General features: G+C 49.3%; 2 protein-coding genes across 6 annotated transcripts in view; one reads left to right on the plus strand and one right to left on the minus strand.

Annotated features, from left to right (window-relative positions):
• LRWD1 (leucine rich repeats and WD repeat domain containing 1) overlaps positions 1–9,892 on the plus strand; it is a 16,616-nt gene extending 6,724 nt beyond the window's left edge. For all 5 annotated transcript variants that reach the window (XM_075440466.1, XM_075440469.1, XM_075440465.1 and 2 more), the window contains exons 5-16: positions 648–800; positions 1,531–1,671; positions 2,315–2,653; positions 3,280–3,406; positions 3,650–3,759; positions 4,241–4,448; positions 5,994–6,066; positions 6,177–6,317; positions 6,936–7,033; positions 7,607–7,768; positions 8,516–8,640; positions 9,506–9,892. In XM_075440466.1, the coding sequence (XP_075296581.1) occupies positions 648–800; positions 1,531–1,671; positions 2,315–2,653; positions 3,280–3,406; positions 3,650–3,759; positions 4,241–4,448; positions 5,994–6,066; positions 6,177–6,317; positions 6,936–7,033; positions 7,607–7,768; positions 8,516–8,640; positions 9,506–9,646 (1,818 nt within the window). In that variant the 3' untranslated portion in view covers positions 9,647–9,892. The remainder of the gene's footprint in view (positions 1–647; positions 801–1,530; positions 1,672–2,314; positions 2,654–3,279; positions 3,407–3,649; positions 3,760–4,240; positions 4,449–5,993; positions 6,067–6,176; positions 6,318–6,935; positions 7,034–7,606; positions 7,769–8,515; positions 8,641–9,505) is intronic.
• Positions 9,893–10,021: 129 nt separating this feature from the next.
• On the minus strand, positions 10,022–12,159 carry LOC142363775 (DNA-directed RNA polymerase II subunit RPB11-a). The gene is made up of 4 exons (XM_075440475.1): positions 12,051–12,159; positions 11,812–11,901; positions 11,382–11,556; positions 10,022–10,302 (listed from the first exon to the last, which is right to left on the minus strand). Exons 1-4 carry the CDS (start codon positions 12,101–12,103, stop codon positions 10,267–10,269), a joined length of 354 nt encoding a protein of 117 aa, XP_075296590.1. The 5' UTR covers positions 12,104–12,159; the 3' UTR covers positions 10,022–10,266.
• Positions 12,160–12,632: the final 473 nt, after the last annotated feature.

A 12,632-nucleotide genomic window follows, 5' to 3' on the forward strand; every position in this document is an offset into this window, starting at 1 on the left:
TGCTGCTCCTTTTGTGCTGGTGTCTGTGTCCCAGATGGTATTGCTTTGTACCTGGCTGCCCAGTTCTTACTGCTGTGTCTAAACGTGAAATGTGGGTTGGGTCCAAATGCTGATGGGTGTGTTAGTGCCCACCAGAAACCCTCAGACGGGAAACTGTGCTGACAGGTGAGCATCTGCGTGGTTGTGCCCACAGTTCAGAAGCTTTTTGGAGTCAAGGTATCATTATAAATAGGGATGACAGGTGCACCAGTCCTGCTCGTGCATGCACTTCAACTACAAGAAAACTCAAACATCCCCGTTAGCCCCTGCCTTATATGATAAATTATTCCCTGTTAGTAGGGCACAGTGTAAGACTACTGAAGACCATTTGCTATGGATCCAGAGGCATGAAATCAGGCATTGGTCTGGGTCCGTGTTGACTGTATCTGCTTAGCCACACTCACTTAAGCTCAGTTCAGAGGAATTGGGTTTCTTGTTAGCTGAAGTCATGGTCTGAATGCTGATAAAATAAATGGAAACACTGCCGTCGTGTAGCTAGCAGAGCCTCAGGGTTGGCAACTTCTTAAATGCCTTCACAAGTATTCTCATGCTTTTCTGCTGCGGTTTTCTGTGGTATTCTGTTGAATAAACACAGTCTTTCTGCCTAGGTTACTGCTCACTGGGAAAAATTCTTCCGTGACCAACTTCCTGAGAAATATACGGCTGAGCAAGTGAAGTCCATCAAGAAAAAGTTCCTGAAGTCAGTACAAACCAATGTAGTGTATGGACCCAGCTCACTCAGTGAATTCACCCGCTGGCGGGTAGGTTACGTTTTACTTACCCTTCTGTTCTTCAGGCAAAGGACTCTGCAGCCTGATTCTGAGTGGGTTTGATTAAAGTGCACGATGGATTTGGGTTCAGGGTCTCAAGGCTCTTGCAGACAGGTGGTATCACTTCTCTGGTTTTCTTCACTGCTTTGTTAAGCAGTCACAGAAGCACTAGGACTAAACGTGCACCAAGTTGCGATGACTGTCATTAAACATGGTTTTTTAATTCATAAGCAATAATGATACTTGTACTAATTAACAAGACTGATTTGCAAATAACTCTAATGGCAACATTTAGTCTTGATGGAAGCTGTACAACAGGCGATAAGATAATGGCAGAACTGTAGTTATTCCCAGTAGGGAAAGATATCATTTAGCTTGTAACATATGTTTTAATTGTATGTGCATACATACAGTTGAGGCTTCCAACTCTCTTTTGTCTTGTTTCGTTGCTGTGCTGTTGTTTTCACAAATGTGTACCCTGGATGTCCATGACAAAGTGAAGTTCTTGGGTTGTGTAGTAACAGCAGAGGACTTGGCCTGCCAGGCTGTCAGCTGAGGACCCCATCACTTGTGAAATTCACGTAGAACAGTGGAAGTAGATACTAAAAACTCCTGTGTAGTGACAAGCGGCTCTTGTCGTTACACATTGGAGTTTGACTGCTGTTGTTTTTTGTCTTTTTTTTTTTTTTTTTTTAAACATATCCACCTATATTCCTCTAAGGTGAAAATGATTGCAGAAGAGTTTCTGGCATACACACTGGGTCTGGAGTTAAACACAGATCCTGATCCAGAGGAAAAAATGGATGAGAATGAGGAAGAAAGTACAGAAAGCCCTAAGGAAGCTGCAGAGGACATGGGTCAGGTAGGTGATTTTTCCAGTTACATTAATAATATCCTTTTTATTTCTCACGAATTCAGCAGCACTTGTCAGTTTACATTTATGACCCTTTGGTAACCGTAGGGGGAGTCTCAGGTTCCAGCCTGCGTTCAACAGCTGAGGCTTGCTCTTTATGGCCACATGAAAGCTTTCCCAGCAATGGGAAGGTTGAGTTACTCTCCAAGAGGAGAGTTTCCATTGTCATAGGAGACCCAAAACGTTTCAGGAGTACAGTCCTACTGACTCCACCTCTCCTTTGAGGAAGGGATATTTTTAATGAGAGAACTGGACTGATGCGTGGCCAGACTGTGGCGGTGCTTGCCTTCTTTGAAACGGCTGCGAACTGAACCCCCTTGGTCCACGGTCCAGATTTGTTTTTCCACATTGTATGTAAATCGCAAGTAACTGGGACAAGGGAAGGGAGATGAAAATGAGACTGGCTGTGTGATTTTCATTAGCTTCTGCCTCTAGGAACTCTGCAGCTCTGGGCTGTCTGATTCTTGGAACCCAGTCTGTAACCATGGGAGGGTACTTGCATTTGAGTAGTTAATATCTCTGACTTACAAATCATCTGCATGTCTCAGGGAAGCTAGAAACCTTCTGCAGAAACTGACAATGTGCCTTGTAGGTCACAGTAACGCCCAGCAAGAGGAAAAGAAATCATTCAAAATCAGGCACTAGAAACAAGAGGTCCAAGTCCCAGGCAAACACCAAGGAGGAGGCTGTAGTTAATCCCAGAAAGTCCAGTCACATGCAGGATGACCCAGCGCCTGATGAACCAAGACCATCGAACCAGCCAGCCAAAGAGGCAACCCCTGAGCAGGGAGCTGAAGGGACACAGAATGGAGAGCAGTTTCCCAAGGGACAAAGCAACAGAAGATCCAGCCAGCTGACAGGGGAACAGAAAAGCCAGGAGCAGGACAACGGAGTTGTTAGCTTGACCCCAGTGAAGAACTCCAAGGGCAGGGTATGTTCATCAACCCCCGTGGGACTGACTTTCGGCCTCTTGGTTTAGTGGGAGGAGCCGCATTCAGATTTCGTCAGAGCTCTGCTCAGCTTGGAGCTCATAATTGGCCAGATATATTGTGAATTATGGTTTTTCTTTTGGTTTCTTTTGTTGTTTTAAATCTCTCAGAGGCGTCAGGGAAGGCTCCCCCTGGAGACAGTGAATCCCCTGGAGGGGATGGATGGACCAGCGCTCTGAGGTGGTGCACTGAAAGCCTGTTCTTAGGAATGGGACTGGCATGACTTGCTCTCAGGTCAAACTGATGGCTGCGTGGGGAAAGGTGTTTCTCCCGCAGCTCAGACCAGTGGGGATCTAAAGGGTTTTTCACATTTCTCTGTAGCTGGAAATGGGGTTCGCTGCTGGGGTCTGCTGGGCACATCTTTTCTAAAGAGTTTTCCTGCTGGTTTAGGAGTCTTGAGCGTTGGTGGCACCTCAGTCTCTCCTGTTCTCTGTAGCACAGAAGAGCTGAAAAATACTTCAGTTTAACTCAGATGATTGCTGTGTTCAGTAGAGGGTTCTGTCAAGGCAATCGCAGGCAAACCGCTGTCAGGGGAATGAATTTTCTAAATGTGGATGGTTTATTGTAGGAGGATGTCAGTGCAGAGCCATTGCATTTTCTTCAGTGTCACAGTAAAGGCAACAGCCGCGAGGATTTTAAAACGCAGCTCTGGTCCTGTGTCTTCGAGCCATTGCTAGACTGTGGAGCCAGGAAAGGTGAGCTCTTAAAGAGGTTTGCAGGATTCCCAGAACCACCCGGCTCTGGAATCCCAGCGGACTCCATGCGTTAGACCCCTGCTCCTTCAAGCTGTAGTCTCCGTTGTCAGGAAGAGGCTTGCTTACATACTACTTTGACTTTGAAAACAGGAGACTGGGAGAGCACCAGGCAGTGATAAACTGCAGTCTTCATGTGTTATCTGTGAACCTGGGAACTTCTCACCTGTTCTGTTCATCTTTCAGATCCTGTTGTGAGCTCCTCCAGAACCGTGGCAACATGTGGAGGGGAATCTGTCTGTCTGATTGACTGTGAGACAGGGACGGTGCTGAAAAAGTATAAGGTGGCTACAGAGGTAGGTTGCAAGTGGGAGTTGTAAGCATTGAATGGAAATACCACAATCCATTATCATTACCTACCCGTGTATTTAATACGCATTGCAAAGAGTTCTGAAAGGGTTTCAAGAAGTAGCGTGGACAGGTCTTAAAAGGATGGAGATAGACAGTAAACATTTCTTGCTTATCCTGTTAGCCTGGTTTGTTTTTTGGTTTTTTTTTATTAATTTAAAATATTAGTCTGCCTCTCTTCTCCTCACACAGGCCTACGTATGAGTCTCCAGGCTGCTAAGACTGCTTGAGAGCACAGAGGAATAAACATCCTGGTTTGATAGTTTGTGTTCTTCAGAGGGTTGTTTTGAGATTTGATGCTCCAGCTTCAGTATTCATTGTCATTTCACCTGAATAGCTCTCGTGATTGATAGCTGTCTTATCTCTGAGCTAACAGCCATCCTGCTGGCTGTTCCCTTTCATGCTATTCTCGGTTTCTCTCTGTCCTAGGAGTTTTTCAGTGTCGCATGGACAACCCTCACAATGGTAATCAGCAACAGTCGGAAAAAATCTCATAATATCTTAGCAGCTGCTGGGAGGAGAGGGATCGTCAAACTGATTCATGTGGCGGCTGACTTCTGCTACGGTGAGATAAAGGCTCATAAAAAGCCCATTGCTACTGTCTGCTTCAGCCCAACTCAAGAAACTCACCTCTTCAGTAAGTCTCTGGTTCAGAATCTCTTTAGCTTGAGTACCTAATGTAGAAAGGCTGGGCTTCCTTGACAAGGGGAACTGTCACCAGTGCAAGCAGGTGCGGGTAGGGACCACACACACACACACACACACAGAAAGCGTGGACAGACGTTATGGAGTGAGTATCGTTGGTTTCACATGGCAGTAGTCTACAAAAGGTACTGAGTGTCTCAGCCACAGAGCCTGACTCTTCAGCTGAGGTGCAGCAGCTCCCATTTCTCTCTCGGAAGCTCTCGGGGTGGCTGTCATGCACGCATTAGCCACAAACAAGCCCAGCAGTGGATCCGTTCCGCAGGGGTGAGTAAGAAGAATGATACCAAAGCAGCCTGCTGCGGGCCAGGCAGCCAGCAGTCAGCTGGCAGAGCTCTCGTCGAGCATGGCACTGGGGCAATGCAGCGTGTAATGGGCTGTTGGGTTTCATTTTTCCCAATGAGCAAAACTATGTGCTTAATTGCTTTTGAATAAATGAAAGTATTTTTGAGTTCTGTGCCTCATCAGAAACTTTTACTCGGGTGCTGAGGTAGAGGAGAGCTTTGCCACAGTAGGGCCCACCGAGACTGAGGCTTAAGCACTGGTGGGAAATGAACCATCATATTACAGATTGCAGCTGCATTGTCAGGCTTGTAAAGTAAGCTGTTACAGAGCTATTCAGGCCACACCTGCACCCCACAGCTCATTGTTTCTCTTGCCTACAGTTACCCACACCCTGGAGTGGTTAGAGTGGTACATGAACCATTAAAAGTGGAATTTTTTTAAGACATGGGTATTGGTAGTAGATACTTTTTGAGAAGCAGCTCAAGAGTGCAAAAAGCAGAAGCCTAGAGGGGTAAGGCTGATAGCACATCCACAGAATGGCGTGGACAGGAAGGCTCGTTATATTGCATAGAAAACTGTGTTGTAATAGAATCTCTGCATGCCTGTTTGGGGACTGGACACTGACCTGTTTACTCACAGTTTGAGGGATGCTGGCTGATGAGGATCCAGATTACTCTGAGTATTAGGGATGTTTCCACTAGCAGTAGATCAGCTTGGTGACAAAAACTTTTAAAAAGCCTTTCACATTTTACATCAGTACTTAATTTTCCCAATGGGGGCTGCCATGGATGTGAACACAATAAGCAATGGATATGTGGAATAAAGTGGTGTCTGCCTGAGCGTAAGGGTTGGAGCTCATATTTTAGATTCCACTAAAACCCATGACCAGAAACGTGGGCTCAGAGGGGCACTAATTAGTGACCTTGTGAAGCCACAGGTTAGTAGTGAACAGCAGGAAACAACCCATTTATCCGCTCCCCTTAGCGCACAGGATAAGCATGCAATTACTGACCGTGCATGTTTGACAGTGTCTGTGAAGAGCGGAGCCTCGGTGACTGCCGCTGAGCTTTATGAGCTCTCTGATGCCGCAGGCTTAGTGTGTTACAGCCTGTGGCACAGGTAGCCTAGCCAGCTAGCACGAGAAGAGCCAGATGAGCAGCGATGCCTCTGCCTGCTTCTCTTCTGTGTCCCACAGCTGCAGCCTATGACAAGCGAATTGCACTCTGGGATATTGGGATTCCAGACTCTGACTACAACTTCAAAGCAAGGTAAAGGTTCAAAAACCCAATGGGGCCAGGCCAGGAGCCTGTAACTATCACGTCGCAGCACCATTTAACTGTTTGTTCTCTGTTTTGTTGGTTTGGGGTTTTTTTTTCAGCCAGCTGCTGGTGCTGGAAGGGGGCTCTGTTCCCTTACGGATTGCCCTGGTCCCCACCTGCCCGGATCAGTACCTGCTGGCTGGCTGTGAGGGCGGCTGCTTTGCCTGGAATATAAACCTGGATAAGGAACAAAAAAGCAGGTGAGAACCAAAAGTTGAGGGTGTGCATTTGCTTTCCATAACAAGAAGAGGTAGCCCTAGCAAAGGCTCTGTTTCTAACTGAGGAGGTCTGAGCAAGAAAAGAAGCACATCCTACCAAACTTAAAACATACTCCCACAGTGGAAAGAAAAAATGCTAGGATAATGCTAGAGGAGTGCTCCAAGCTAGCAGCCCTCAGCCTGTATTGACGCTCCAGTCTACGAGTGTTGCCACACCGCTTTGAAGGAAGGCCGACAGGAGTGTAATGCAGTACGCTGAAGCTCAGGGGCGTGTGATCTGGAGGCAGTGTAAGGGAGTGTAAATTCTGGGATCGAGTTCCAGTCACACAGCAAAGCCTGCTCCGCTTCTGGTATGTGAGGTTACCCAGGAAACTGGCTCTCTGTAGGAGCACAGAAAAAAATTACAACAAAGGAGTGAAGCCATGCCCTGCTGCCATATACTAATCCTGATGCCTACAAAAAAGTTCAAGTGGGAATTCATGCGAGTTTGGCAAGAGACTCACTAACGAACATGTGAATTTCCTTCTGGGTTCTGCACCTGATGCCCTTCCACTGCTGCCCATTCAGGAGTGGACTCATTTCACCCTTCCCCTGCTCTAGGCCTTTTGATGCCGTATTCCAGTTTCCTGATGAGGATGGAGGCATGACAACATCTCACAGGGTTGACGGTTTGGCTTTTCTGAATGATGATGTCGTCGGTGAGTATAAACGGTCAGGCACCCCAGCGTGTGGCTGGCCAAGGCCAGCATGATGAGCAGAGGGTCTGAATGGGGCGTGACTCCCTCTTCCTCAGATTTCTGGGGGCTACATGGAATAGTGGTGTCCCAGAGTCACTTCTTATTTCCTAAAACATGGGCTAGAGGTGTGAGCCCGTGCCTTAGCAGGACTGGAAATCGGATGGCCCCACGCCCGAGAGCACGCTCGGCCGAGCAGTGCCAACATGGAAGGAGAGCCCCTTTCTGCTCCAGGGCTGGGGGCAGCAGTATGATTTTGCAGGGGAATTGGGGATTCCTACATTTGGGAGAGAGCCTAAAGCATGGGCTGGATCTTTCTGAAAAGCTGATGATTGTTCAGCAGTTCAGGAACATAACCGTGGGACTGAAAAATCCCTCTGCAGCCTCTAATTATCCTGAAATAAGGTAAAGGAGGTGGAAAGAGTTGCTGCTAGTATCAGGGTCCCATGTCTTAAAAGCTCACCAGATGCCAGCCTTTTCCTTGAGGCACTTCACTTCTCAGCCACTGGCATAGCCTCTCCCCCCTTTCTTCCCTAGTTTCCAAGAGCTCTAAACCAGGATGCATATATTTATGGAGCTGGAGTCGGTCTTTCGACGGGAAGGGGAAGGGATGCCAGCGAACGCTATCTGCAGTTATCTTAGCTGAGCTCGAGTGGTCCACGACAGACCTGTCCTACCTGACGCTCAGCACCTGCCCAGGTAGGCAGCCCCCGCCTCGGGCGAGCAGCCCGGCTGTCCAGTCCCTGCAGCAGAGATGGCCGGGATTCCCACTGAGCTGCGTGCCTCCCCTCTCACCCGTCACAGCAGCCCTGGATTTCAGTCCCCATCCATGCGAGCGCGTCTGCCTCCTCTCTGCAAGCAGTAGGAGCCCTCAGCTCCCTACGCTGCAGCTCCAGCACCGTGCAGCCGCAGCCCAGCACCAGCTGTATGTCACTAAGTAACACATAAATGCAGTTATACTGTCTGCCATGGAACAGAGCTCACGGCGTTACTCCAGCTGCACAACGCCAACAGTCTTACTCGTGCAGCTCTTCAAAGCACAGAGCTGATGGCTCGGCCCCGTAGCTTTTCTAGAGCCCTTTCAATGCCTACTGCACCTGAAGTAAGGGGTAGAATTCCACACACGGGGCAGCTGCTTTTGAGGCTAACAAGGAATAAACCTGATGTGATTGCTGCTTTCAAAACCAAAATGTCTGAAAAAGTTAGAAGAAATGCCAAAACATGTATCACTAGCTTTTCTGTACTACAGCAAGATAGCCGATTTAGCTTCAAATTCATTTCTTTTTTTCAGAGCAAAGTAGATTAGTATGTTGTGCTGGGAATAGAATTCTGCTGCAATACGACATCCTCCCAGGGATCCTACAGCACTGTCATGAGCTCTGGTTTATCAAGGAGCGGCCTCCCAGCTCCACACTTGTTTTCCAGCTCCTTCTTTTGGTCTTACAGCAAAAGACTACGTGTTCTGCGGGGACGAGAAGGGAAGCGTGTGGATGTACAACCTCTCCAACTACACCACAGCCTGGAGCTCCCCAAAGGGAAGATGCTCCGACAAGAGGATCCCTCCCACACAGGTAGGTCCCATCTACCCTTTGGGGCAGGGCTGGGCCTCCCCTCCTCCCCGGTGCAGCTGACCCGAGTCTCCTGAGCAGATTTACACCAGAACGTGCCTGGTGTTACCTCTGCCTAACACACACAAGCCATTAAAAGCAACCTCCAGAGCGTGACTGAGGCCATCTTTCAAACCTCACACAAACACAACTGTGACAGGAAAAGCAAGTCTGTTTGCTCCTGCAGTTCTGCAGCTTGGCAACTTCTCCTGGCAGAAAAGCTTAAAAAAAAAAAAAAATCCAGAAAAGTAAATAACTAGTGGTTGGAGAGCCTGGCAATACAGGCACACAGACACCCTTTGCGCAATGGGGTGAGGGGAGGGAAGCCAGCACAGCTGTTCCCTGGCAGAACGGCACCCAGCAAAGGGCTCACTGCTCCTGTGTGCTCATGCCATCATTTTTTTTTGCTTGGTATTTCCCTGGCTGGCGGCGATAGGCCTCGGGGCAGTGCCTGCTCACTTGCACGATGGCGGCTCTCACTCCAGAGCGTGGTGAGCCATCATTGCATCGCGGTATGATGTGACCTCATGTTCTGTAAGCTTTCTGCAAGCGTATTGCCCAAGCCAACCCTCGGTTCCAGCTGCTTTCCCTTGTTCCTTTCTGACCAAGTCCCTCCACGTTAAACCCTGGTCCCTCAGGAGAACTGTGATAAAGCTGCACCACCTCCCTCCGAAGGGGGAAGAACCTTTTCACTCAGCTTCCCCAGGCTGGCAGGGGAGTGGATTCCACAGAAACCAAATCATCAAAGCAGGCCATGCAGTAATTAATAACCTCCCCCCATCAGAGACGATACCACGGCTCCTTCCTGACCCAAACTCTGTTCTCGTAGATTCTCAACTGGCCAGAGCTTCAGGCGAATGGGGAGCAGCTGACTGAAGTCCTAATAAACAATGTGGTGTCAGACCCTACCTTTACTTACCTTGTTGTTCTAACTAGTGTGAACATAACAGCAATTTGGAAGAAGTCATAGTTCCTTGTAACAGAGTTTCATTCCCATGCTTTGAAATAGTGCAATATTAGTGACTGTTACCCATGTAACCATGAAGTTTTCTAGACCAGCTATTACGTGCAAGAGGAAAAAGAAAAGACAAAAAAAAGGGTACGAGTTTGTTAAACTCATCGAGTCATTGTAAACATCTGGTTTCTTTTACTGTAAGTTTTCACAATTTGTGCATTTGTTTTATAGAAATGACACTTAATAAAACAAAATACCAGATCGGTCGGCAGTGTCTAGAGTTTTTGAAAAGGAAAAGCAGATTGTTCCCTGCCACTCCGCACCCTCTCATTCTGGACGTACACTCACAATAAACTCGCCAACAGCCCAAATATTTGCCTTAAGGCTCCATTTAGAAAAGTAGAAATCATTTTAATGACTTATCCACCAAATCAAACAGGACGTTTATCCTCTTGGCAAAGTGCCTGTCAGGTATAAAACAAACCCCCTCAAATTACAGCTGCTGCTGTCAAAAATTAAACACTAGTCGGACAAGGGGGAAAATATTTGCCATGAATGGAGGTTTAAATACAGCCTTCAACTACGAGCCGCATCGCTCTGCCTCAGCAGTTCAGTCCGCTCTAAGTGGGGTGATTTCACTCTATTCCTTCTTGTTTGTCTTTGATAGCAACCTGTAAAACACAAACAAAAATACACCTGCTAAGGCAAGGACTGTTCCTGCGCTGGAGGGGGTCAGGTGAAACATTTGTAAGACTTCTGTGAAACGCAAGAACAACCACAAAGTATCAGTGGACATCTCTACGCCGTCCAGAAAATAACACTTGACATCAAAACAATTTACAAACTTAGCACGCTGCTACCTTTTACCAGCACATCACAAAACACTGCGCAGCCTGTATCCCATTCATGGCCCCCCACAGGTTCTTCTGAATAACCTTTCGCACTGATTAAGTCTCAAAAATCAAGGGCCAAATAAATACAATTGCACAGCTGAGCAGAAGCAATGAGAAAAAGAAAAATACTGCCCCAGAGTTGTGGCAGGGAGGGCTGCGAGGATGATGAGGGGACTGGAGCATCTCTCCTACGAGGAGAGGCTGAGAGAGCTGGGCTTGTTCAGCCTGAAGGAGAGAAGGCTGAGAGGGGACCTTATCAATGCTGATAAAGATCTGCAGGGTGGGTGTCAGGAGGATGGGGCCAGACTCTTTTCAGTGGTGCCCAGCGACAGGACAAGGGGCAATGGGCACAAACTGAAGCAGAGGAAGCTCCAGCTGAACATGAGGAAGAACTTCTTCCCTCTGAGGGTGACGGAGCACTGGAACAGGCTGCCCAGGGAGGCTGTGGAGTCTCCTTCTCTGGAGATATTCCAGACCCGCCTGGACAAGGTCCTGTGCAGCCTGCTCTGGGTGACCCTGCTTGGGCAGGGGGTTGGACTGGGTGACCCACAGAGGTCCCTTCCAACCCCGAACATTCTGTGATTCTGTGAATAGAAAAATGTTTTCTGTACCAATAAGGCTGTGAAAAAAACAGTGCCGGCCACCTGGGGAATTACAGAGCACCCACTGAACCCTTGCTGGGCATGCAGATAATCCCTGGGAGCAGCCACGCCCTGACAGGAGCGGAGTAACACGATGCTGCACGGTTTTAATCAATTTATTGGCCTAAAGTAGCAGCCCTAAGACATGCTACCCCTCTCTTTCTTCAGCTTTCAATGGCAAGAAGCTCAAGTTAAAGAAAAAAGAAACCCCGTTACCCTGAACCTCTCCTCCAGGAGGGAGAGCTCGCTGATCAGGTCCGTGATGGCATTGGTGAAAGCTTCCTGCGGGCTGTAATCGGGGGTGGTTTGGACCCGGATGATAATTTTGTGTTCCAGCGGGTGCGGGACCTTGTAGCCTGCAAATAACACCTGGGGGTCTTTTAGTAACTGCCTGGAAGGGAAGAGCAGCAGTGAACAACCACGCAGCACGCTTTTTATATTAGAAAAGTAATTAAAAAGCAGTGTTTCTAACGGGCTTTCCCAACACATTCAAACAGGGCGCCACGAATGTGTTTGTGCAGGCTGTTCCCTCCTTTTTAAAGCCAGAATTGCTTTGCCCTACAACATCCACCACAGCTTTCCGAGGGGCAAAACTAAAAGCCCCCAAATCCCCGAAAATTTACACACCCCCCTCCCCTTAGCTCACGACTTGATGATGTTCCCCAGCGTGTGGTCCTCCTTGTTGATGGTGAACAGGCAGGCGTTGGGCACCTTCGTGTCCTTGTTGATGGTGATCCTGAGCGGGGAGAGACCGGCCGTTACCTCAGGGAGCGGCTCCCTCCGATCGGTGCAGGCCGAGAGGCCGCGGGGGGTCCGGGGGGGACCCCCCGTGGCCCGATCAGGGTCTGGAGCCCGCCCAAGGGCCTCCCCGCCGGTCCCCCTCACTTCTTCTCGCCCTCGAAGAGGAGGAACGACTCGAAGGCCGGAGGCGCGTTCATCCCGCCGCCGCCGCCGCTGCTCGCCGCCCGCTGTCGTCACTTCCGGCCGCTCCCCGCGGCGGCAGCGCCCCCAGGCGGGCGGGAGGGCTCGGCGCAGGCTCGCCCCCCTCCCCGGGTCGGTGACGGCGGTGATGTCATCGGTGACGCTGTCAGCGACGTCGCCAGTGCCACCCCGAGCAGCGGTGGCACCACTGGTGGGATCGGCAGCAAAACTGTTGGGGGATCCACCATCGGTGCCACCAGAAAGGTCACCAGTGACATCATCAGTGACGCCACGAGGAGCACCGACACCAGTGACACCATCAGCGATGTCCCCACCAGAGACACCACCAACAGAGCCATCAGCAATGGCACCAGAAATGGCACCAGCAGGGCCACCAGTGATGTCCCCACCAGTGCCACCACCAGCAGAGCCACCAGAAATGGCACCAGCAGAGCCACCAGTGATGTCCCCATGCCACCACCAGCAGAGCCACCAGCAATGTCCCCAGCAGGGCCACCAGCAATGGCACCAGCAGGGCCACCAGCA

Source organism: Opisthocomus hoazin, chromosome 20 (genome assembly GCF_030867145.1).
Source record: "Opisthocomus hoazin isolate bOpiHoa1 chromosome 20, bOpiHoa1.hap1, whole genome shotgun sequence".
Taxonomy (NCBI): Eukaryota; Metazoa; Chordata; class Aves; order Opisthocomiformes; family Opisthocomidae; genus Opisthocomus; species Opisthocomus hoazin.

Coding starts and splice junctions, on each gene's coding strand:
- LOC142363775 (XM_075440475.1), bottom strand. CDS start 12,103: ATGAACGCGCCTCCGGCCTTCGAGTCGTTCCTCCTCTTCGAGGGCGAG. Junction 11,902..12,050: donor CTCTTCGAGGGCGAGAAGAA/GTGAGGGGGACC, acceptor CTCCCCGCTCAG/GATCACCATCAACAAGGACA. Junction 10,303..11,381: donor TCCTGGAGGAGAGGTTCAGG/GTAACGGGGTTT, acceptor TGTGTTTTACAG/GTTGCTATCAAAGACAAACA.